This window comes from Leucopleurus acutus (genome assembly GCF_964270905.1).
Source record: "Leucopleurus acutus genome assembly, chromosome: 13".
In the NCBI taxonomy this organism is placed as follows: Eukaryota; Metazoa; Chordata; class Mammalia; order Artiodactyla; family Delphinidae; genus Leucopleurus; species Leucopleurus acutus.
Genome location: NC_139155.1, coordinates 65,261,303 through 65,286,722, shown reverse-complemented (window position 1 = coordinate 65,286,722; position 25,420 = coordinate 65,261,303). Strand labels below are relative to the sequence as shown.

General features: G+C 51.9%; 1 protein-coding gene across 2 annotated transcripts in view; it reads left to right on the top strand.

Moving 5' to 3' along the window:
• Nucleotides 1-1,522: 1,522 nt before the first annotated feature.
• UPB1 (beta-ureidopropionase 1) overlaps nt 1,523-25,420 on the top strand; it is a 29,265-nt gene continuing 5,367 nt past the window's right edge. For both annotated transcript variants that reach the window (XM_082852945.1, XM_082852944.1), the window contains exons 1-7: nt 1,523-1,668; nt 7,299-7,470; nt 8,830-8,917; nt 15,107-15,201; nt 18,421-18,582; nt 20,181-20,350; nt 24,652-24,733. In XM_082852945.1, coding sequence (XP_082709071.1) covers nt 1,565-1,668; nt 7,299-7,470; nt 8,830-8,917; nt 15,107-15,201; nt 18,421-18,582; nt 20,181-20,350; nt 24,652-24,733 — 873 coding nt within the window. In that variant the 5' untranslated portion in view covers nt 1,523-1,564. The remainder of the gene's footprint in view (nt 1,669-7,298; nt 7,471-8,829; nt 8,918-15,106; nt 15,202-18,420; nt 18,583-20,180; nt 20,351-24,651; nt 24,734-25,420) is intronic.

The window sequence follows — 25,420 nt, the reverse complement described above, 5'->3', positions numbered from 1 at the left end:
TAGCAAAAGTCAGGAGACAAATTTAGCAGAAGTTGATTGCATGGGGGGAAAAAAGAACATGGAGGAGTTGGGGATGACTCCCAAAGGCTTAGCAAATGAGTGGGCAACAAGGCCATTAACTAAACTAGGAAATACCATACAGAAGACAAGAGCAGGGCGGAAGAAGGGGGGTTCAAATTCCCTCTGAGGCATTTTGAGTCGGCAATGAATCCTCTCCTTTGAGGCCTTAAACGATTTCCCCTTCTAAGCCAGAAATCACCCCTTCCTCTGAGCTCCACGGCACCTAGTATACCGTTTCCACACCGAATTATTTAAATCTGCAGTAATTACAAAGTTTGTCCCTACCTTAAATCACAGAGGAAAAGTACTAGGTCTTGCTGCTCTGTGCAATGCCCTTATCTCGGAGTCTCAGACACAGCAAGCCTTCAAAGGCTGCATTCTTGAAATGCGGCTCCATCAGATACTGGAAACTGCCCGTGAACATGCATTAAATCAATGACCCAAACCTGTGCGTGAGAGGCTTCTGTAACGTCTCCAAAGCCTTGGGCCCCACAGCACCTACTCTGAGCTCCCTGTGTGTTCATCTTATCTGATGTTTAAACAACCCCGCTCGGCAGCGGGATTCCGGTCCACAGAGAAGCAACAGAGGCCCCGCGCCTGGGGTATCAAGGCCTGCAGGTGGCTGACCAGGTTGTCCCTGCCAGCGCCTGCCCCGTCGGGCCGGGTGGGCCAGGCCTGGGGGCTCCTCGGGTTCTGGGGGGGCCCACCGTGGCCTCTGGGCGGCGGCCCCAACCCCCCCCAGGGGGCCATGAGGACACCTAGCCACCCGCCCGCCCGCCCCGCGCGGACCGCCCCTTGCTTGGTGGGATCAGCCCCATGACGGCGTGAGGGTCCCTGGGTGGGGGCACGCGGCCCGGCCCCTCAACTCTAGAAACCTGGCCCCGGAAGGCAGTAGTGAGGCCTCCGGTCCGGGGCTCAGCTCGTCCTGTACCTCCGTCTGCGTCCCGGGCGCTGCGCTGGAGCCTGAGGGCTTGACGGGAAGGCCCCGCAACGGTCCGTTCACCTCAGGCCCGCCGCAGTCCTGCAGGCCGCATCCTGGCCACTCTCGCCGCCTCTCTGCGTCCTCCGTCCCGACCCTCGGGGCGGGAACCTGAGGTGAGGAGAGCAAGAGACAAGCACGCGGCCGGGCACCTGAGCGAGGGCCTCCGAGGGCGGCTGGCGGACGGTCAGTCAGGCAGTCAGGCCAGCGGGAGCCACAGCGCTGACGCGCGAGACTCCAGCGTCCCTTGTGGACGGGGCGTGGCCGGCGCGTGCCGAAGGAGGCGGGAAGGGCAAGGGGCGGTGCCACCCGCGACGTCCTGGGGCGCTGATTGGAGGCGCGCTGCTGATGTGTGAGCAGGGGGCGTGTCCCCACGTGAGCTCTCGGGTGCCGAGGGCGCTGGAGTAGAGGGGGTGGCGCGTGCGCGGTTCTGGCTGTCCGCCGCAGCCTTGTCCGCCTGCTCCTCTTCCTGGGGGCAAAGGTCGTCAGGCAGTTTGCGTCTAAAGAAACGTGCGGACTTCAGCCATGGCCGGGGCTGGATTTGAGTCGCTGGAGCGGTGCTTGGAGAAGCATCTACCACCCGCAGACCTGCAGGAGGTCAAACGCATTCTCTATGGCAAAGAGACCAGGTGTGGGGCCTAGACTGGGAAGGTGGGGGACCTTGGGGCCAGCGGGTGTGGGTCTGGGGGACCAGGCAGAGTGCTTCAGAATCGGAAGGGCTCTACAAGGGCGCGGGTGAAGTACTGAATTGGCGAGCTGAGACCCTAGGAGGTCTAGATGTGACAGCTCTGGGAGCTCAGAGTTGCACAACCGAGAGTGAACTTTACAAGCCTAGAGGGAAAGAACGGTTTTTACTCTTTGTGCTTTCTCTGTGACCACCCAGCTCTCTTTCCCAGCTTCCAGTGACCAGCTTCTTCCCCAGAGCCAGGCCTGTCCTCTAGGTGTCTGTCTAGGTCATTACCTCCTGTCAGAGCCCCCACCTCCTCCTTCCTGCAGTGACCCAGCCTCTGGCGGACCCTTGGAGGGAGAGGCCTCTGAATCTGGTTGGCGAAGGAACTTTTCCCACTGGCAAGCCACAGGAGTTAGTTCCCATGCTCAGAGCAAATTTTTTCCACTCCCAGCCAGCTGTGTGCATCACTAGGACTTTCTGAGGGCAGTGCACTGCTGGACGCTGGGCATACAGAGCTGGAAGACACTTCCCCTTCCACTCTTGTTTCTCTTCAGTCCACTTTTCTCAAAGCAACCAGAAGATGTAAATCATATCCTGCTTAAAACTCTATCAGGGATTCCCACAGCCCTTAGAATGTAATGCAAACTCTGACCCCATGCAACTCCTGACTAAACGTCCTTCCACTTTCTTGCCCATTTGTGGGCTCCCCCAATCCAGCCAGACTGCGCACTCCCTGCCCTTGTGGCAGTGACCTTGAGGCAGGAACCTGATCAGCTCACCAGAAACGGGAGAGTGTTGATTGGATCAGAGATTCCCAGCCACCAGCTGATGTGGAGTTCCTGCAGGGAGGCCAGATCTCAGAGTCTCAGGTGTTTTCATAGCTAGTGGATGGTAAAGGTAGAACAGCTGCCTTTCGGGGTGGGCATGGTACAGAACTTTGTCCAAAATGGCTCTTAGTACCCAAAGAGGGGTGCCCGGGACTTCAAGTCCCCTCCAGTGTGCTCATGCTGGATTACTGCTTCCCACCACATGTGTAAAGGCTTGTCAGGGGGGAAGCCTCTTAGAATCGAGGCTCCTAAAGAAGGTGTCCTGAAGCAGGGGGTGTCTCAGGGTGTTTAAGGGTGAGGTGGGCATGTTCCCCTGGGAAAAGACAGAGCTCGTGGGTGTCAGGGAGAGTCTTAGGAAAATAGAAATAACTTTCCCACGTAGGGGACTTGCTGGGACCCATTCTAGAGCTCAGAGTAAGGACTGCCTTGTAAAAGGGACTTTGTATGCACATTTGGATCGCTCCAGGGTGGGGAGGGATTGGAATGGGAGGTAAAATGGGAGCCAAATTCCATTAATCAGTGACCACCAGGCCTCTTCCTGGGGCTTGGCTCACAATAACTGAGTAAGTGGTTCCCCTTTTCCATTCTTTCTCCTTTTCCCTTTTCTTGGTTCTGTTCCACCCAGAACTGAGCCCCTTCCAAGCTTCACCTCCAGGGTATAAACCTTTGTACTTGTGATTGAGTGGGATTTGGCTATGAACAGACTGCAAAGTGAAGGTAGAAAATTAGTCATTTAGGGACTTCCCTGGTGGCGCAGTGGTTAAGAATCTGCCTGCCAATGCAGGGGACACAGGTTTGAGCCCTGGTCCGGGAAGATCCCACATGCCGCAGAGCAACTAAGCCCGTGTGCCACAACTACTGAGCCTGCGCTCTAGAGCCCACGAGCCACAACTACTGAGCCCACATGCCTAGATCCAGTGCTCCGCAACAAGAGAAGCCACCACAATGAGAAGCGCGTGCAATGCAACGAAGAACAGCCCCCACTCACAGCAACTAGAGAAGGCCCGTGCGCAGCAACAGACCCAACACAGCCACAAATAAATAAATAAATTTATTAAAAAGAAAAGAAAAGAAAATTAGTCCTTTAAAAATTCTTCTGTTCACTTCTCATGGCCTGTCTCGGGCATGGCTGCCTCTATGAATGCCTGGTGGACCTGAATCCTCAGCCCCTCCCCTGGACTCCCCCTTTGCTCCACACAAGACCAGCTTCCCACCCCAATAATTGCTGCGCCCAACACAAAGATGATGCTTAGTAAATGTTTGCTAAGTGAATGAGCTAAATGGGCCTTTGCCTGTGCCAGACAGATGAAATCCTCAGAGAACATCAACTCTCAGTTTTAAGACAGCCAGAACCAAGAACATTTATTCATTCAACAAACATACATTGTTTATTTTTGTCTTGGGCACTAGAGGTACAAGGATGGGTTAGCCACGGTTCCTACTCTCGAGGGACTTTCTGTCTTTTGATGGTTGTCCTACATCATGGTTCTGAAGACCAGAAGTACAAAATCAAGGTGTTGGCAGGAATAGTCTTCCAAAGGTTCTGGGGGAGAATCCTTCCATGCCTTTTCTAGTTTCTGTGGCTTCTGGCGTTCCTTGGCTTGTGGCAGCATCACTCCAGTCTCTGCTTCTGTCTTCACTTGGTCTTTTCTCCCTGTGTCTCTTCTCTGGGCGTTTCTTAGCCCATCACTGGATTTAGGGCTCACCCGGGTAATACAGGATGATCTTATCTTGAGATCCTTAATTACATCCACAAAGACTCTTTTTCCAAATAAGGTCCCATTCACAGGTTCTGAGCATTAGGACGCTGGACATATCTTTTGGAGGGGCCACAGGTCAGCCCACTACAGAGATTCTGCAGAGGTGGGCATCAGGGTGGAGGGAGGCTGGGTTTGGGATTGTCCTAGAGATGGTCATTCCAGGTGGAGGAGTGGGTGCAGAGTAGGAATCTGGGGGTCCCAGTGTTAAAGGGGCAGAGGAGGTGGAGATTTTGTGCTAGACTCTAGAGGTAAGGATGCGGGGGGGACCCTAGGGCCAGTATCAAGGATGCTGATTGGGACAGGGACAGAGTGTCAGGTGGCTCAAGGAGGTCTGTAAGGATGGGGACAGCAGGGAGTCCACTGGCTTTAGCAACCAGTAGGCTGGTGGTTCCAGAACAAGAGAGGCCTGTGTAGAGCACGCTTTCCCTTTTTTCTTTTTTTCTGGTTTTTTAATGGGAGAGACTCAAACAGCTGTCATGGTGAATGTGGCAGGTCTGCAGGAGACAGGGAGAGATGTCCAAAGTGGGTATATCGTTAAGTGAAAAAGGCATGAAGGGACTTCCCTGGTGATCCAGTGGTTAAGACTCTGTGCTTTCAATGCAGTGGGGCACAGATTCAATCCCTGGTCAGGGACCTAAGATCCCACATGCTGCTTGGCGCGGCCAATAAAAAAAATAAAGGCAGAGTAGAACATACAGAAGGACACCTTTGTATGTGTAACATACACGCATATCAAAAATATTGGAAAGATACATAAGACATTGTTAAGGGGGTTGTCTCTAGGTCCTGAGATGGAGGGGAACTCATTTTACATTTTCTACTGTTTGATTTTTTTCCCCCCATGAGCATGTGTTTCTTTTGTAACAAAGCTCTGGTTTAATTATTTAAAATGCTGATGGTAAAGAGCCATTAGAGGGGAAAGAGAAGTTCCAGAAGCGAGAGCTTGCCAAGGAAGCTGGGGCTGGGCTCCCTTGGGCAAGGTCTGCCTTGACCTCGCTGGAAAAGGGGGTGCCCCGGGGAAAGGCCAGGGGATGTGTGGAGCCAGGACAGGAAGTGATGGACTTTCCTCCTTGAAGTTGTAGGTGAGGCCCCCAGGGTGGGGGCCTTAGTATCAGGATGAGGGGCAGAGGGGCAAGAGCCAACTATGGGGACCAAGGGAGGGTTGGGGGCAGCACAGAGCCCCCTTTGTGAGGTTGTGGCCCATTTGCTGGTCTCCACCACGGCTGGTCGGTGCCACGCCACATCCTTGAGCCAAGCCTTTGGTGGACACAGCACATGGTTAGAGAATGGGGCTCGAGGGCCAGTTGGGTTCTCCAGGATGAAGCAGGCAGGATTGGGTGAAGGAATGCCAGGGTAACTGGAGGGCGGGGAAACCTTCAGGTAGTGGCCAGACAGTGGGGGGTGCTGGGGAGAGGTAGAGCCCAGAAGGTAGTGGAGGCCTGGCCTGCATGGCCTAGGGGACGGGTGTCTGCAGGGAGCTGTGGGCAGGGATGGGAATGGAGGCAGGGAGGTCGAGCATCGTGGAATGACGGGGCTGAGTGTTGAAGGTAGAAATGTGGGGAGAGCTGACAGCTGCAGTCAGTGGGTGGGGAGAGTTAGCCAGAGGATGAAGGACCCCTTCCAGGTGATGGTTACGGCTGGGCTTGCAAACCTGAGGCGAGCTTTTCCACCTGATGTCTTCCTGGTTGACAGTGCAGGCTGAGGACGGCCTACCAGGACCACTCCCAAGGGCAGCCGGCCCCCAGGCCCTCCTTCTTGTCCTGGCCACCATGGTGACTTGTCCGGGGGAGTGGGGGCGTCCGCCTGCAGGTGGGGGACTGTCTCTGAGGCAGTCATGGCAACAGGAGGCGCAGTGTGGGCACTGCTGCTATTTCTAACCTGCTGAAGCACACGGAACCCTGACTAGTTGAAAAGCAGGCTGATTGTCAGGGGTGGAACCCAACTCCGAGCTGTCAGGGCCATCACAGGGAAACTGCCTGGCAGGGGGCGGTGGCAGGGGGCTCAGGCTGACAGGGCTGTGATTTTGAAAGGAATGTCTTTAAGAAAGTGGTTTAAAGTACGAGAGAAATATTATTAGATAATGGTTGTCAGGTTATTTTTTGATGCATTCTCTGGGTATTTCATAACCACCGTGCCCCTAGGTGGTAAGGCCTTCCTGGCTGGGGGCCCTGTCCCATGCCCCTGCGGGTTTCACCCCTGGGCCAGGCACAAAACGGGCCATGTGGCCCATGGTCACTTTGGTGGGAGGTTTTATAAATAATCCACTTGCTTCTGTTAATAAATCACAAACAGGGATGAGCCCTTCAGCCTTTGGTCTAGACATCTGGGCCCCGCCACGCTCACCCAGCATCGGGCAAGGAGCTGCCCTCTCCCCTGGCGGGAAGCAGGACAGGATGGGGTGGGGGTGTCACCAAAGACTTGTAATCCTTAGTGGCAAATGGCCACGGGACCCTCCGTCCTGCTGTTGTCCTGGCCTCTCTTCCTAACCGGCTCCCAGCCTCCTTCTCGACAGCTCCTTTGTCTCATCATGACCTGCCGCAGCCCCCAGGCTCAGCACGGTCCTCTCACTCTAGTCCACAGACATTTTTGGGAATCTGTTCCCTCTCTCCTGTGCTGCCTGCTGAGACTTCAATTCCCGCCACCACCACCACCACCACCACCACCACCACCACCACCACCACCCCCCCTGATTTCAGCAGCTCCAGCATCAACCTCGTGACTAGTTTCCCTGCTGCCCCCTCCCCACTGCCCTCCTCCGCCCAGCCTGACCATGCCGTTCCCAGCTCCAGTCTCCCCAGGGAAGCCCGTTCTCCACCCACCGGGCCCAATTCTCCAGCCCCGCCTCAGCTTCCCACATGTGGCCGAGGCCCTGGCCCTGGCGGGCTGCTGGGCCTTCTTGCCGGGACGCTCCCACCTCTTCTCTGTCTGAGGAGTGACTCTGGAGGGTCATTAACTGCAGCAGACCTCAGGCAGATCATGTCCCCTCTTTCCTGCCTGTTTAGGAAGCTCGACCTGCCCAGCAGGGCTTTTGAAGCCGCCTCCAAAGGGGACTTTGAGCTGCAGGGCTATGCCTTTCAGGCTGTGACGGAGCAGCAGAGGAGGCCCCGGACCGTGCGCATGGGGCTTGTTCAGAACAGAACCCCCCTCCCCGCGGACACCCCTGTGGTGAAACAGGTTTGGCCTCTTTTGACTGTAAATACATAAACGGGCAGCGGGCCGCTCTGTGTTTTGAACTCGATCTTGTCCCCGGATGGTTGCCCAGTGGCTCTGCCCTGGCCCCCACTTCCTTCCAGCCGTGTCTCTTGCTTTTCTTTCTCTTCTGGCTCCTACCCTTTCTCTGCCTTCCTCTCGCTCCTCACTATTCTGTCCACCTTCCTTTCCACTTCCTCTCCTGTGATCGAGCTGAAGTTCCGTTTACCAGTTGGGAGGGTGCCCCTGTGACTCACGCGCTCTCCGTGGAACTGCCTCTCGGGCTCCTGCCGGCACACGCCAGTCAGGACCCATCTGTCCACCGTGTGTCCCTCTGCCTGGATCCTAAGATCCCCAGACGTTGGTCAGATTGTGAATATGTCTCCTCAGCCCAGGTTGTCAGGTCATCGGGGGGCAGGGATGCTGTCATCACCACCCCCCAGAGCCTAGAAGCACGCTTGGCACCCAGCAGTCATCCGCGGGGCCCCGTGCACGCAGTCCCTCGAGGGAGACCGAGCGTCCATCAGGAAGCATTTGTGGTCTCTGGGTTTTCAGCCTGGTTCCTCTGGTCTGTCTTTGAACAAACACTTCTGAATGTCTCCTGGGAGCCAGACGTCATGCTGAGCACAGAGAACTTGAGGACACTGCTCCCAAGGAGCTCGTGGGGTCATGGGAGTGTCAGTGGAGGAATGTGACAGCACAGTGGGAACAGCGCCACCATAGGGACACACACAGGCCGGGGAGAATGCAGGTACCCCAATTCTCGGCCCCTTGCTGGAAGAGCTACCCCTCTGTGGGCAACACGTGTTGTGGAAAACATATCCAGGGAATTTTGGGCGGGGAAAGGGAGCACATTCTGGCAGAGGGCACAGCTGGGAAAGGTGAGTCATTGGAAGACACCATACATATGGGAGAACAGAAGTGGCAGGACAAAGCGTCCCCGAAGCTGTGGATGCGCAGGAAGTCATAAGTGGACTGGGTCCTGGGGGGTAGGGGGCGAGGGAGCAGTTAACCCAGGGGATGGTTGTGGTGTGTGGTGGGCCCACTGAGTGTGGCCCCTCTCGCAGTAAGCTCACATCCTCACGTCCTCCTCTTAGCAACCCCCGAGGTGGGTAGTGTTCTCCCCATTCTCTAGTCAAGGAAACCGAGGCTTAGCGAGGCAACATTGAGTGTGTGTGGGACCCCAGAGCCTCTGCACCGCCACCTTTGACTGCAGAATTGGACCCAAGGACAGTCCAACATACCAGAACCTCCCACCCTCCTCGTCCTCTTGCAGCCGGTCACGTGGGTGTTGAGTTCTAAAGATGGTCTCAACCAACTAATCCTCGCTGTTTAAATTGCCAGGTCACTGCCCTGCACAGACGCATCGAGGCCATCGTAGAGGTGGCTGCCATGTGTGGAGTCAACATCATCTGTTTCCAGGAAGCATGGAGTAAGTCTCTCTCGGGGTGCTTTCTCTGCTGCCTTCAGTGCTGTCTTATCTCCACGTCGCCAAGAGTGTCTGCTGCTTGATTTCTTAAAATCTCCTTTTTTTTGTCATCCATAGAAAGGTTCTTTGTCAACAACACCAGCAGCCCCAGAACCCCAGCCTTCCTCCTCCTCGCGTGCCTCAGTCTCTCATCTGAGCCTCAGCCTTCCTCCCAAACTTGAATCCGTTTACTCCTTCCTCTCACCTCCTTACCTCTGCCCTGATCCAAGGCATGTCAGCATCTCCTCAGCTTCTGTAATCGCCTCCAGCTGGTCTTCTCCACTCTGGCCCCTTCTAACTGGCTGCCCACACCTTCTAGGAAAGATCTGTATGAAAACTCTGCTCTGCATCATCTGTTCCTCCCCATCTCTGCCGGGCTCTGCCCTGACCTTCTGATACTTTACTCCCCTCCCCCGAGGCCACTGCACCCACTGTTCCCTCCACCCAGAGCCAGAGCTGGAGCTGGAGCATTCCTCTCCCCTGGCCTGTAACCCTGCTCGACCTTTGGATCTCAGCTCAGAGCCTGCCTCCCTGTGTAAAGCTGCATCCCTATTAAATACTCCTGCTACCTTGTACCTCTTTATTTTATTTTTAGTCATAGTTATACACATTCATGGTTTAGATTCAAATGGGTCTACAAGGTCTGTTACCAAAAAATAGCTATCCTTCTCCCCAGAGGCACCTACTTCTTCTCTGAGCTGGTTCTTTTGGAATTTACCTTTGCTTGTGTTGCTGCTTCCTAATTTTTCAGTTTTGCATCATTTATTGACTTCCCATGATGGAAGGAGACAGTGTAGTCCTTTGCCCTCTCCTGCCCCCTCTACGCACATGTACCCTTCCTGGTCTGTCCCCAGTCCATTTGCTACCAAGATTCAGAGGAAATCGCTTTGATTTCTTTCCCTGAATAGCTTTCTGTTTTCCCTGCAGTTTGCTTTGTTTTGTACATGCTTACCACAAAGTCTACCCCAAACTTTCTGCTGGTTTCCTAAATCCCCCTAAGAGGTTTAGACACATGAACTAGTCTATCGGTTTCATCTCCTCACAGGAATCTGTCACAGAGCCTTCTGGCTGCTCTGCTCTGAATTGGTTTCCCCCTCTCTGCCATCCCAGGACTCCCTTAACCATCATCCAGGGGAGGGTCCCTCTGCCTTGCTCTTGTGTTTCTCCTATCTCACAGCTTCCTCTTTCTTGCTTTTCCCCCTCATTTTTGTTGAGTAGACCGTTTGAGACCTTGCACATCTGAAAATATTGCTGGAGAGTATGGTTGGGTATAGAATTCTGGGTTAGAAACAATTTTCCTTCAGAAGTTTGAACACTTTGCTCCATGTCTTCTGGCTTTGGGTGTTGTTGTCTTAAATCTAAGACTATTTTGATTTATGCCCCATTGTATATGGACTGTTTTTCTCTAGAAGGTTGTAGGATCTCTTCTTCTCCAGTACTTTGAAATTTCATAATGATGTGCCATGGAGTGTATCTATTTTAATCCATCCTTCTAGACACTTCAGTGAGTTCTAACAGTCTAGAAACTTGAGTCTTTCAGATCTAGGAGATGTTCTTAGATTGTTTCATTCGTGATTTTCTCCCCTTTTTTCTCTTCTCTTTTTTTGATACTCCTTGCTGTTAGGATGTTGGAACTCTGGACTGGATCCCTCATTTTCTTTTGTATTTGTGCCTATTTTTCATCTCTTTGTCTTTTTGTTCAATTTTCTGGTAGATTTTATCTAATTTGTCATTCAGCCTTCTAGTTAGTCTTTTGTTTTTGCTGTCATATTTTGAATTTATGAGAGTTCTTTTGGTCTGAAATTTTCTATTTTATCACATTCTGTTCTCGTTTTATAGTTACAATATCTTCTCTTATCTCTAAGGATATTAAGTAATATTTTTTTTTCTCCCTGCATGGTTCCTAGTTACTCCAAGTTGGTCTCCCCGCTGCTGCCCCAATTACTTATATTTTAAGAATTGGGGATTAAAAAGCTGATTGCAAGCTCTGAGTTTGTGGGAGGGGCTTCTCCACTGAGTTTCATTATAGGATGACCGGATTTAGCTGTTTGTTAGGAAATCGCCTATGGTAGTATCTTTGGGTCATTCTTTTCAGGCTGGTCAGATTCCCCAGAGAAAATTCATCTAATCTCCTGCCAAGAGGAAAGGACAGGAGTCCAGTATGCTTATGTTTAGTTAATCCCTTTGTTTTTATCACTCCACTCACCTTTGTCCTGGGTTCCCCAAGGCCAGAGACCCTCTGTTTAACTGTCTCTAGAGAGTGAGCCTCTAGCTGGGGTGGGAGAGGCTCAACCCAGCCTCTTGGAGCGGAGAAGGGTTCTAACTGCTTCTTAAGTAGACTTTTGACCATCCTACTTATTTGTCGCCCCTCCCTGCGTCCCCACCTTCAGAGCTGCATGGTGCCTCTGGCTCCTGAGCTTTCAAGGGGTCTGTGATGGAGAGTGGGGTGCTTCCTGGCCTCCTCCACTGCGGAGGGGACTCAGTGTTCTCAGATTCACTAAGATATCTCCCACCTCTCTCGGCTCTCCAGCCTCCCATGTTTTGTTGTTTTTGTCCCTGGCTCGTGCCCCATCCCTGTGGGTTTATACCTGTACACAAAAACCCTTTACTCTCATTTGGTGGGGTTTCAGGAAGGAGCAGAGGAGTGTGTCCCATCTGCCACCTGTACCCAGGAGTGCGTCACGTTCTTCACATGTCTCGTTGCACGTATGCTCTTGTGTGATGCTTTTGTCTGCCTCTTCCATTAGACCGTAAGCTCCATGTGATCAGTGCCTCGGTGGTGTTTATTTTTCCCACCCCAATCCCCACCTCTATTTTTTTAACATTAAAAAACTTTAATTGTAAAATATGCGTACTATTACTATTGGTAAGTGTACAATTCAGCGACATTAAATACATTTGCAAAATTATGTAACTGTCATCGCCATCTATACCCAGACCTTTCATCATTTCCAGCCAAAACTCTGTACTCCCCTTCCTCTTCCAGCCCTGATAACCTCTATTCTACTTTCTGTCTCTATGAATTTGACTACTCTAGGGGCCTCATGTAAGTGGAATCCTTTGGTATTTGGCCTTTTGTGTCTGGCGTATTTCACTGAGCATCATGGTTTCAAGGTCCGTCTGTGTTGTTGCATGTGTCAGTGTCCTTCCTTTTTATGGCTGAATAATATTCCATTGTTTGGATGGACCACATTCTGTTTATTCTTTCCCCTACCCAGATTTTATCTTTAGTGGCTTGAATAACCCTTGGTACATGACAGACACTAAAAAATATTGGATGGTTTAACCAACTTCTCTTTCTTGGATCTGGAAAACTCCTGCACATACATCAAGGCCTAGCATGGACACTCCCTCCTTTGGGGGGGCCCTGGGGACTCCCCTACACAGGTTCCCTTTCAGCTCCCGTCTTGGCTGGCAGCTCCTGAGGGCAGGGCCCGGTCCAAGTCTGAGCCTGCCTCATGGAGTGTTGGTTCAGTGAATGTGGAACCCCCTTCCCCTCTAATTTGGAAACTGTAGTTGGAACTTCACAGCCGACCTCCCCCAACCTCCCTTCCACATGCTTCTTTCGAAAGTTTGTTTACATTACAGCAGTTGTGAAAACAGGAAAAGAAGCCATTAAAATGGAAATGGAGAAATTTGGAGAGCTTAGCAAGCTGAAATGAAATCGGAAAGGGAGGTTTTATTCTCTTGGGGCATTTGAGTCTCTCCTAATGCTCTGAAAGCTGAGAGTGAACAACGGTCATTAAGGATTGTTCTTTGTTATCAACAGCTTTCTTGTTAGCTTCCTTAAAATAGCTCATCCATCTTCACCGATGGCACCTGGGGAATCTTGATCCTGGTGCCAGGGCCCCCTGGGCTGGTGCTGGCAGAGCCTGCTGCCCACTTAGCTGCCTCCATGGGCTACCGCCCTGGCAGCTGAGATGGTGGTGGTGCCATCATAGCACCAGGCTTCCAGGGACTGGAAGGAATCTGGAGGCTGATGCTTCTCTTCTCTGTGAAATGAGGAGTCACACCAACTTCGCAGGGGTATTGGGGACATGCTGCCTATTACCAGGCCTGGCACCTTAAAATTTTTTTGCAAAATTTGCAAAATTTTTTTGCAAAATTGGCATGCACATGGCTCATGTTTGGAAAAGGTTGGTTGCAATTATTACCCCCAAACAGGCCACACAACCCATGCAGCGGCCAGGTAGTCCTCGCCAGCCACATCACACAGCTTCCTACAAACCTTCCCTGCACTCTGAGTTTCAGAGTGACCGGAACAGTAGCAAGCACCTGGAAACATCCGTTAGGCTAATCCTCCTAAAAGAAATGGACTTGGGTTATTGGGAGGAGGAAGATCTAAAGAGTACAGTCGTCTCTCGGTATCTACAGAGATTGGTTCCAGGACCCCAAACCCTGCAGAGACCAAATTCCAGGGATGCTCAGGTCCTTTACATAAAATAGTGTATTTGCATGTTACTTACGCACATCCTCCCGTATACTTTAAATCATCTGGAGGTTACTTGTAATACATGATACAGTGTAAATGCCAATTAAATAGTTGCCCGTGTGTGGCAAATTCAAGTTCTGCTTTTCGGAACTTTGTGGATTTTTTTTTTCAAATATTTTCCGCCTGCTGTTGGGGGAACCCGCAGATGCAGAGGGCCAACTCTATGCGGAATTGGTCCAAACAAGGAATTCAGTACTCCAAATCAAGAAGAAAAAGACAAACAGCTCAGCAGGAAGTGGACAAAGGGTATGGACAAGATCATCTGGAGGATGAATCCAGAAAGGCCAGCAACCATGTGGCCAGGTGCTCCACCTCACTGGTGACACGGGGAACGCATATCTAATCCCAATGAGATCCCAGCTCACAGCATTAGACTGGCGGGTGTGGATGCACGTGGCCGAGGCTGTGGAGCAGTGGGACACACTCAGCCAGAAGTCCCTGGTGCCTACCCCCATCGCAGCCCCCTCCACCCCACAAAGGAAACTGCCCTTGAGAATCTGGTGTGCATGGCGTTCTTTGAATTGTTACTGCGTGTATATGTACCTGCTTTTTTTTTTTTAAGCAAACAAAAATCAGTGAGTTAATGAAATTTCCTATTGAATTAGCCCCCTAGATGGTGGCATCTAGCCAGAGGTCACAGAAATAATGCTTTTATCCTTGGGGAGTGCTCAGCCTACCCAGTGGTTCCCAAACTTCTGATGGTGTCATTAAATGAATGGCTTTTCTTGTTCCTGAGCAAGCCTCAGTCCCTGGGACGATGAACATTCCTATGGTGATGCGTGAGGGTCCCAGCGCCATCCTCAGTGGCCCTCTGACGCTGTCCCCAAGGAGCCTTGGTTGTGCTCTTAACCAACCAGCAGATTGGCCAGCAGCTCGGGATCTGCTGGTTGGGAACAGTTTCTGGCTGTACCTTTTGCAAAAAAATTTTAACATATATATGTATTGTTAAAATTGTGGTAAAATAGGCATAACGTAAAATTTACCATTTTAACCGCTTTCAAATGCACAGTTCTGTAGCATTAAGTACATTCACATTATTATGTAACCATCACCACCATCCATCTCCAGAACCTTTGCATCTTCCCAAACTTAAACATCTCCCCATTCTCCCCTCCCCCAGCCCCTGGCACCGACCATCTACTTTCTGTCTCTGTGAACGTGCCTATACTAGGTCCCCCATGTAAGTGGAACCATATAGCACTTGTCCTTCTGTGTCTGGCTTATTTCAATGTGCATAATGTCTTCAAGGTTCACCCATGCTGTAGCAAGTGTCAAACTTTCCTTCCTTTTTAAGGCTGAATAATATTCCATCTAACGGATGGACCACATTTTGTTAATCCATTTGTCCACTGATGGACATTTGGGTCATTTCCATCTTTTGGCTGTTGTGAATCATGCTGCTGTGAACGTGGGTGTGCGAGTATCTGTTCAGATTTCTGTTGCAAGTGTTTTTAAGACCATAGGAAGGACATTTGTCCTTGCCTCTTATTCTGCCATGAAGCCTAAAGGGGAGGCGTCCCCACAGCCAGGGATGGGCTTCAGAAGGCAGGCCAAGGCTCTTGGGGCTGGGATCTCCTGTGGAAACCCTCCCCCACCAGGCCAAGGACCCCCCTCAGAGGCCATGAGCTTGGATGTGATTCTGACCTTTCTCCTCTCCACAGCTATGCCCTTTGCTTTCTGTACGAGAGAGAAGCTTCCATGGACGGAATTTGCCGAGTCAGCAGAGGACGGGCCCACCACCAAGTTCTGTCAAGAGGTAGGATGTTAACCTACCTTTAACTGTTAACTAACCTCTGGCAGCAGCCAAACACGGGCAGGTCACAAAGAGAGGCCGCAGCTGCCAGGGGTGGCCCTTCTCCGTGGAAAACGCACCCATTTGGCTCTTGCTTTGCCAGGTGAGAATAGATAAGACTATTTACTGCCCCTGCCCCCCCTTTTTTAGTGTACTTTCTTTTTTATAAAATAAATTTATTTATTTATGTATTTATTTTTGGCAGTGTTGGGTCTTTGTTGCTGCGCGCAGAATTTTTCTAGTTGTGGCGAGCGGGGGCTACTCTTCGTTGCGGTGCACGGGCTTCTCATTGTGGTGGCTTCTCTTGTTGCAGAGAACAGGCTCTAGGAACCTGGGCTTCAGTAGTTGTGGCTCGTGGGCTCTAGAGCGCAGGCTCAGTAGTTGTGGCACACGGGCTTAGTTGCTCTGCGGCATGTGGGATCTTCCCAGACCAGGGCTTGAACCCATGTCCCCTGCGCTGGCAAGCGGACTCTTAACCACTGCACCACCAGGGAAGTCCCTAGTGTACTTTCACTTAAAATCAGAGTTTCAGAGCCAGAAGGGCCCTTAATGGCTTTTTAAGTGAGGGGGCTGCAGCCCACGGAGGGGGTCCTGGAGGTGACTCCCGTAGTAGGGTCTGCAGCTGGCAAGTGTGGCGCTGGCACTCGGGGACTGAGGTCAAGGTCGAGTCTGTGTCCACAGCTCTGCTACCCCACTTGCTGTTCGCCTGAGTTATGGAAGCATCTCTGCATGGCCCGTCTCATCAGTGTAGAAACTGGGCTTCCTTTTTCTTTATTAAAACCTCATAATACATGTTCTATGATCCCATTTATATGAAATGTCCCGGGTAGGCAAATGCTTGGAGGCAGAAAGCAGATTAGTGGTTGCCAGGGGCTGGGTGGGGAGAGGGGATGGGGAGTGACTGCTCATGGGGACAGGGTTTCCACTTGGGGTGTGGAAAATGTTCTAAAATTAGCTTGTGGTGTTGGTTGCACAACTCTGAATGTACTGAAAACCACTGAATGTCACACTTTGAAAGAATGGACTTTATGCTCCGTGAATTGTATCTTAATAAAGCGGTCATCCAGAAAACCCCAATGATATTCCAAGAGGTTACAAATGGTGACTTACGCTTATTCTCACCTCGAAAAAAATAACTCCTTTCATTTCTCCAATGTCCCATTTCAGACTTTCTACATATACTTAGGGGATTTTGGAGCAGAACTGTAATCATAGTGATTCTATCAATACTGAGTTGTGATTCCAAACATCCCTGTTCTCAGGCTGTAGGGAAAATTCTCTCAGCCACCAGATTGTTGATTCTGTGCTACGAGGCAGGAAGTGATTGCAGATGGCGTGCCTGAACCAGGGTGGGAGGAAGGAAGAGCAAAGGGAGGATGGGGATGAGCTGGTCCCAGGGGACCCCTGTCTGTATCGAGGGCCCCGGGACCACAGCTGCCCCCACGTGGCTCATAGCATCCCCTTCTGCCCGCCGTGCCATCCCTCTGTTCTGTCATTAAGGTCAGAAGTAGCAACGGGCTGGTAAGAGCTGATGACAAATGACCAGCTGGGGCTGCTCATCCTGGTCACCAGATCCTGAACTTCTTATTTGAGACAAAAGGAATTTGGTGCCAAGAGTTATGTTTGGTTTGGTTCTGGGTTTTTTTTGTATAGATTAGACATATGATTTATTTTATTTTATTTTATTTTATTTATTTATTTTGGCTGTGCCACATGGCATGTGGGATCCTAGTTCCCCAGCCAGGGATCAAACCCACACCCCCTGCCATGGAAGCGCAGAGTCTTAACCACTGGACCGCCAGGGAAATCCCTTTTTTCTTTGTTATTATGATAAAAAACACATAACATAAAATTAATCATCTTAACCATTTTGAAGTGTACAGGTCAGTCATGTTAAGTATCTTCACAGTGTTGTGAAGCAAACCTCTAGAACTTTGTCATCTTGTAAATCTGAAACCCTCCACCCATGGAACAACCCCCTCCACCCCCAGCTGCTGGTGCCTGACGTTCCACTTTGTTTCTGTGAACTTGCCTAGCTTAGATGCCTCACATGAGTGCACTCCTGCAGTGTTTGTCCTTTTGCGCCTGCCTGATTTCACTTGGCATAACGTCGTCAGGTTCATCCATGTCAGGGATGACAGCCATGTCATCCATAGGCCAGGATTTCCTTCCTTTTTAAGGCTGAATAATACTCCATTGCATGTATACACCACGATTTATTTAGATGCTTGTGTTGCTTCCACCTTTTGGCTGTTGTGAATAGCGCTGCTCAGAACATCGGTGTGAAAATCTACTTTCCTGCACGGTTGCTGCTCCTATGGTAGCTGTGTTTAACTCCGCCAGGAACGCGGCATCATTTACATTCCCACTGGCAGTTTATGAAGGTTCCTGTTTCCCCACATCTTGTCAACGCTTGTTACCTTCTTTTTTGTTTTGTCTTGTTATTGCCTCTGGATCTGAAGGTCTATGGGAAGTGGCTTTTAAGTCTTGCTTTTATTTTATTTGTACTGTAGGGTCTGTGATCTTTGTATAGGGCTCACAGCATTGGAAAACAAAAGACTTAGCTCTCTGTGCACCCTTTAGAATTAGGAAATCAGCCTTATCCACACTGAAAAGGTCCCCAGGGCTATTTTCAATATTTCAGAAATCCTGATATAACCCATACACCCTCTCATTAGGGTTGCTAGGCTAATTGAAATTTCAAGTGATTTAATTCTGACTAGAATTATTTAAGTTTAGACTGCTTAAGAATAGAGAATGCATTTCACCTATTAGCACACACGTGACATATAGTAAATGGTAAAGTGAATGAATAAATAGTTATTATTCTCACTTGTATCAGAAAGAGAAAAAAGACTAATTTCAGTTATTTTGGGTATATACCCAGAAGTGGCATTATGAGGTCATACGGTAGTTTTGTTTTTAATTTTTGAGGAATCGCCATACTGTTTTCCACAGCAGCTGCACCGTTTTTACACTCCCACCAACAGTGCACAAGGACGATGCTGGTTCCTGTTTAGCTAAGCTTGGGCGTCAGGACAACGCTGGCATTTAGTCTTCAAAGAACAGATGCAGGGAGAGCTCAGAACCCCGTCTAACTATCTAGGGGGACCATTAGAGTCTTCCATAAAAATGTATGACACTTGATTTGAAAATAGGACTGTGCCGTGCTCCTTTTTCCAGCTGGCGAGGAAGCATGACATGGTGGTGGTGTCCCCCATCCTGGAGCGAGACACGGAGCATGGGGACATCTTGTGGAACACAGCCGTGGTGATCTCCAACTCTGGAGCCGTCCTGGGCAAGACGAGGAAAAATCACATCCCCAGAGTGGGCGACTTCAATGAGGTGAGCTGCCCCTCGGATGACCAGCGCAGCTGCAGCACGGTGTGGCAGCAGCGCTGGGGGCCTCCCTGCACTGCACTGCATCACACAGGTGGATGAGATGCAGTGGGATTCCCGGTGAGTCCCAAACGCCTTTAGCGCAGAGGGCTACTTTTTAAAAAATATAACCTGATTTGGCTTCCTGGAATTTTTCTTTGAAGTAAGTCATATACAAATTAAAACCAAAATCAATAGTGCACAAGCGTGAAATGATTCCCGTGGCCCCTTTCAGGCCCTGAGCTCCGCGTCCGTCACAGTCTAGTTCTTGTTTGGTGGGGAGAGGTCCTTGTCCATGGCTCCCATGGGGTCTGAGTCAGCCACGTCCACGTGTCAGGTGACAGCGAGGAATGTGTGTCTGTGCACAGGTGTGTAAGCTGGGGCTTGGTGCCCATAATCAGGCTGTAAGTCAGGGGAGCTGTTCTGGTCAGTTAATGCCCATCATGGATGTGTAGGTGGAGGAAGGTGGATGTTTGAAGGAGGGAAATGAACTCCACCTAATGCCTAAGATATGAAGTCTGAACTTGATCTGCAGTAAGTACAGTTGTTCAGGATGTGATATCCCCATCCTTTGCCGCCCTCCCTGATTGTGGGGGTCCCAGCCACTCTCAGGCTGGTCAGGCAGACGAGAAAGGATGTGCAGAGCTAGCCAAGGCCCTCTGGGGAGAAAGAAGAAGCCAGCATTCCCCAGTGACAGCTGGAGGCGAGGGCGGGAAGACGTGCCCCTCACCTGTTTACCCTGGGATTAATCTTTAGCTCCCCACAGATAGTGACGGGCTTGTCTCAACACACAAGGATCTGCTCTGGCGTCCACCCTGTGTGCACATCCTGGTTGCTGCTCGACTCTGACGAATTTTGAAATTAATGGGAGGAGGCAGAAGGCAGGAAGCAGATCTGTGTGAGACCCTGACCAGCACCCCAAGGGGGCAGGCGGAGAGGCAGGGTTGGCAGGACCGTGTCCCACCTGCCTGCCGAACAGGGACGTCCTTGACCCCAGGCAGAGTGCCCAGGGAGCTTTGTGGAGAAGAGCACTTTCAGAGTGGGATTCTAGCCTCATATTGGCCTTCGTTAGCCAGGCAAGTCCTGTGTCCACTGGGCTACGCTGTTCCCCCCAAGCAGGGTAAGAGCTGCTCTGGATGAGCCCCCGTCCCTTCAGCTCTAACCTTCTTATGGGAACAGGTGGTTGGTGAGGACATTGACCAACTTGTGTTAACACTGACCATACACCTCAGCCTCTAGTTGTACCACGATTGAAACCTCACCAAGTTTATCTTTGAAATACTTTGGGAAGTTGCTTTGGGGACTTTTTAACATCCCACAAAAGAAATTGTGGGTAAGTGCTCAAGCCACGGTGATTTCCCCTTGGGTCAGCTTGTTGTTATTGTGTCTGGGTTTTCAGATTTTGGGTTTTTTTTTTAAGTGGATTGAAATTTTGGAACTTAAAGTAGAGTCATACCAGGAGCATCCCTTTTGGAGTATGGGTGACATCTCATTTTTCTGTCAAGTCTAAGGAAAGGGAAACTTGACAGCTCAGGGGCATCCATACATGACCCTTTGTCTTCCAGTCCACATACTACATGGAGGGAAACCTGGGCCACCCCGTGTTCCAGACTCAGTTCGGGAGGATCGCCGTGAACATTTGCTACGGGCGGCACCACCCCCTCAACTGGCTCATGTATAGCATCAACGGTGCTGAGGTCATCTTCAACCCCTCGGCCACCATCGGAGCGCTCAGGTCACTTGGCACAGGGGACTTGGGAGGGTTCTGGGGGCAGGCTGCAGGGCGCGGAGGCAGGTTTGGGAAACAGCAGGCAGGTGCGACCACCAGGTCATCTGAATCCTGGGATGGTGCCAACTTTTCTGGGAAAAAATACTGCAAGTGTCAATTACGATCCCTCCTAAAGAGCTGTGCTGTACTGCAAAATGCCATCCTTGGCTATGATGGTGTCTCAGGTAATAATAATCTCCCCCATCGCTGACAGAATTCAGAAAAGCTCCCCTTCTAAGGGGTCTGGAGCATCAGAGGTACCTGGCCAGCTTCAGCTCCCCCTCCTGTCACAGCTGTGCTCCTGGGGGGTTGGGAGGTGGGGTGACGAATGAGGAGTCCTAAGTCTCCTGTCTGCAGAGTCCGGAGCACGGAGGGCAGACACCCAGACGAGAGAAGGAGCAGACGATGGGTCGGAGCTGAGAGGGTCCTTAAGACATCAGTCAGGTGGCTCTGAAACCTGTTTTTAGCCGACCAAGTGTTTCCTTCTGATAACACAGAACCCGTGTTTGGGTGTTAACCTCACCCCTGAGTAGATAAAGCTGTTGTGACCAGGGTAGAGGGTGGGCCTGGCACCCCTGAGCTCCTGGGCAAGCCCTGGGCCCCTCACTGAATAAGAGCAGGCGGCTGAGATGACCCAGCACGACTGCGCTTCCGCTGCTTCTGTCTCCCCAAAGGCTGAGCTTCTGGGTGGTTTCCAGCTTTGCATCATGAACAAGTACCAAAGCTCTAGGAATTTGTGTGCAAATACCTCTCTCCCCAGCTCACTTCCTCCAAAGCAGCATTGCTGGGTCAGGAGGTACTGGCTTTCACTCTCTGTCAGCGGGACAGTGCCGGGAGGGGGAGTCCCGGTCCCCACGTGGGGTCAGCTGGGGGAGTTCTGGGGGGCAGCCCTGAGTTCCCTGTCAGCCCACCCCTGTCATTCTTGTCCTCGCTCTCCATGAAATTTCAGTCTAATTTCTTCTAAAAGTCAGGATGTGACATTCACTTTACCTTTCTCTTGAGCGTGATGCCCCCTCCACAGCATGACTTCCCTCAGTGCTCTGATCTGCACAGCAGGTCCCTCGCAGAACGCAGACCCCCCCTCTGCTACCCCAGACCTGCCACCCCATCCATGCACCCCATCTTGTCTAAGTCTAGGGGGGCACTGTCAGGCAGAAGGGGACACTCGAGTCTTGGATCTCCCCTCAGAGAATCTCTGGGGGCCTCCTGGCAGCATGGCCACTATGACAACATCCATTGGCAGTTGCGACAAAGGGTGATTCCTGGTCATCGGGCCACCAAGCCTGGGCAGAACCTCTGGGCCCTAGAGCAGCCCCTCCTGCTGGCCATGTGTAAGACATCCAGCAAGCTCCATCTCCCCAAAGGGGTCCCTGGTGGATCCTGAAGCCAGTTCCCCACCGGGTACAGCTGCTGTCAGGCTGGGCCGGGCACAGCTGTGGCCTGGAATCAGATGGTCACCTCTCCAACCAAGCGCCCCCAGGCTTTTATCAGCCCCAATTAAGCAAACAGAAGCACCTCAACGTAACACACACATGTCCTTGGCTTATTAAGTTATCGATCTTCCTTCCTTGGCCAACAGTGGTCCAACTGGTGCCCTCCAAGGATGTGGTTCTGCTGGCAGTTAAAACTCTGACAGGTCTTTCAGAAGCAGCATGTCTCACAAGTTCCCACAGTGTCCACACCTTGACCAGATAATTATAGTCTGAGAACCTTAGCCTGAGGATGCATCTGAGAGAGGAGGGGAAGGCTGCCTGCCTGAAGATGCTCATGGCAGCATGATTGATTACAAGAAAAGCTGGAAGGGAGAGAGAGGTCAGAGTCAGGTCAATGCCAGCCCGTCTTTTCCATGGGTTATCGTACAGCCACTAAAACAAATCTTCATGGAGGTACTGCAGCACCATGATGAAAGCCTGTGAGCAAAAAGATGTTTCCAGGCTGGGATCAGAACTCTGCAAAGACTGAGGATGGTCGTAGAGCGTGGGAAAATTACAACAGGTGGTTCACTAGGATGGTGCAACTCTGAGTTTCTTAAAATACTGAATGATTATTTGTAGAATTGATGGCAAGCACGATGCCAGGCAGATCCCCACAAGCTGCGCACAAGCATCGGCTCACAGCTTCTGGAAGCATCCATCCCCTTCTCCGGCATCTCCCACCTCCTGTATCAGAGCCCCCCAGACACACACACACGTGCACATGCACAGATTGGAAGGGTATCCTCATTTGTGGGTCCCACAGTTCCAAGCACCCAATGGAGGCAAAGTGCTTTTTTTTTTCTTTGCGACATGCGGGCCTCTCACTGTGGTGGCCTCTCCCGTTGCGGAGCACAGGCTCCGGACGCACAGCCTCAGCGGCCATGGCTCACGGGCCCAGCCGCTCCGCGGCAAGTGGGATTCTCCCAGACCGGGGCACGAACCCGTGTCCCTTGCGTCGGAGGGCGGACTCTCAACCACTGCGGCACCAGGGAAGCCCCGGCAAAGTGCTTTTTGACGAACTGAGTCATCCTGACAAACCGTGCAGCCCGTGTGGTCAAGGATTTCTACCACGTATGTGTGTTAATAGGAAAGCCGCCATCCCCACCCCTCGATGCCTTTCCCCTTCCCACTGTGATTATTTTTAGGGGCTTGTGTACACCGCGCTGGGAAAGTGGCAGATGTCCCCATACCCCCACCGGGCTCTCCACGATTCCCGCATGCCCTGGCTCTTACGAACCTCCGGCTTCCTTTCCCTTGCTTGTTTTGTTTGTTTGTTTGTTTGTTTGTTTTTTGCGGTACACGGGCCTCTCACTGCTGTGGCCCCTCCTGTCGCGGAGCACAGGCTCCGGATGTGCAGGCTCTGAATGCGCAGGCCCAGTGGCCATGGCTTACGGGCCCAGCCGCTCCGTAGCTCGCGGGATCCTCCCGGACCGGGGCATGAACCCGCGTCCCCTGCATCGGCAGGCGGACTCCCAACCACTGCGCCACCAGGGAAGCCCCCCCTTGCTTGTTTTGAGAGCCTCCGTTTTATTGCCAGCTGTGGTTTTGAGTCCTGCACTCCGCACCCTCCCTGGAGGACTGCAAGAATGATGTTTTATGGCACTCGCTCTGCAACTGTCTGTTTAATTCCCGAAAATGTCATTGACGGGTGTGTTTCTGTAAAAATCCTTTCTTAAAAGTTTTGTCAGCTCGGCTTAGCAGCTGGAGGGGGGAGAAAAGCGGCAAAATGAGTCCCCTCAATCAAGCCTGTGATTTTTTTTCTTCCAGACTCGTGAATCCTCCTGAGAATTAGGCTTGTGACAAGCACCCACCCACCCCTTCCACCTACTCTGTGGTTTAAACCAGGTGCATGCTGACAGGAAGGAAGATTCCAGGGCATCCCGCTCCCAGTCACTCAGCGTTTCTAAGTGGGCATTACATCTGTCAGTTCAGAATCCTAATCGCCTTGCTCCTCAGACAGATAATTAGTGACAAGGAGGCCCACTGAATCCCGCGGCACATTTTCTTTGGTGGGCTGGGGAAGGACCTGTCTGGTTGGGGCGAAGTTTCCCACCCTGTCCCCACTTCGCAGGTGCTGGACTGAGGGAGGCCTGCAGCTCAGCTGTGCCTGTGGGATGACTCCTTCCTGGGCCCGTAGGAGAACCAGGGGGCCTCGGCTGCGAGACTCAGGGTTCAGAAGAGGGAGATGGGGGGGCACCGGGAAATGGGAGCCAGCACAGGGGAGGCGATGCCCACCTACAACCTAAATTCCTTTCAGGTGTGCTCTGTTTGCTAGGCCTGAAATCTCCCCCTGTAGAGACTGCGTTGCAAGGCAGCACAGCAGGGTAGGGATTGGGGGATACGTTACACACAAGCCACCAGGGCCCCAGCTCCCTTCTGACATTTACCAGCCTGGGAGGTGGGTTCCTGACCCCCACCTGGGAGGAGGGAACGAGTGAGAAGCAGCAGTTAAGGGGTTCCTGCCACACAGCCTCCCACCCCCACCCCGCCCCCAGAAGCTTCATCTGTATGGTCTCTGAGGAAGTTTCAGAAAAGGAAACTGAGTCAGGATGAGGCTTTGATCCAGGGCTGCTTCTGCTGCATTGGGCCCTCTCCAAAAGGCCGCTTTGGCTTGAGCCGGGGACGAGCCGGCCTGTTTGTGGGTTTGGGATCACCCACGGATGCAGTGAGTCTCCCTGGCCATCTCCACTGCAGGCCTGGAAGGCTGGCACCCGGGCTGCAGCTCGGGGCCGAGCATCCTCTGAGCCTGGCTGGGAAGTCGGTAACCTGGTTCCTCTCCTTCCGCTCTCACAGTGAGTCCCTGTGGCCAATCGAGGCCAGAAACGCAGCCATCGCCAATCACTGCTTCACCTGCGCCATCAACCGGGTAGGCGAGGTAAGTGCCCGAGGCCTGGCCTCCAGAGAGCCCTCCTGCAGCTGCCGCGAAACCTGCCTGCCAGCGGGGCCCAGCCTCTTCAGAGCAGCAAAAGCCACAAGGGAAAGAATTGCTGTTGCTGTGGCCCTGCTGGGGACACCTGTTGTTACACCTCCTCTCTGCATGCAGGCACACCCCACATGCTAGGGTCCCAGCAGGGGGCAGACTGGCTTCTGTCACTTTGGAAGAAAGCACTGTCCCTCCCCTGTTTTTGTCTGTTTTGTCTTTAGCTGAAACCATTTTGAAAGGCTCTCACCTCAGTACCACCAAGTACCCAATTTCTCCCCACCCACCCTTGACCGCATGCACCAAAGGATTCTGACTACACACGCCATGTATTTATTGCAAAACACATCCTCTTCCTCATTCTTACTAATCAGATGTCAAACTCTAATCAGAGCATCTGATCAGTCAGAGAGAACACTAAGTCGGTCTAATTTCTGACAACGTAAAGAGACTTGGTGTTTTAATTAGCCCGCGTATCCCTGTCCCTGCTGGATATGCAGTTTCCATTAGGCTTCTGGAAGATATTGAGAGCCACGAGCAGACACCACCCCCACCCCCCACCGCTGCCTTCGCAGACCCCAGGCTGGACTTTATGACTCTAGCAGGCGAGCCTCAGACGCCCTCCACGGCCCTGGGAACCAC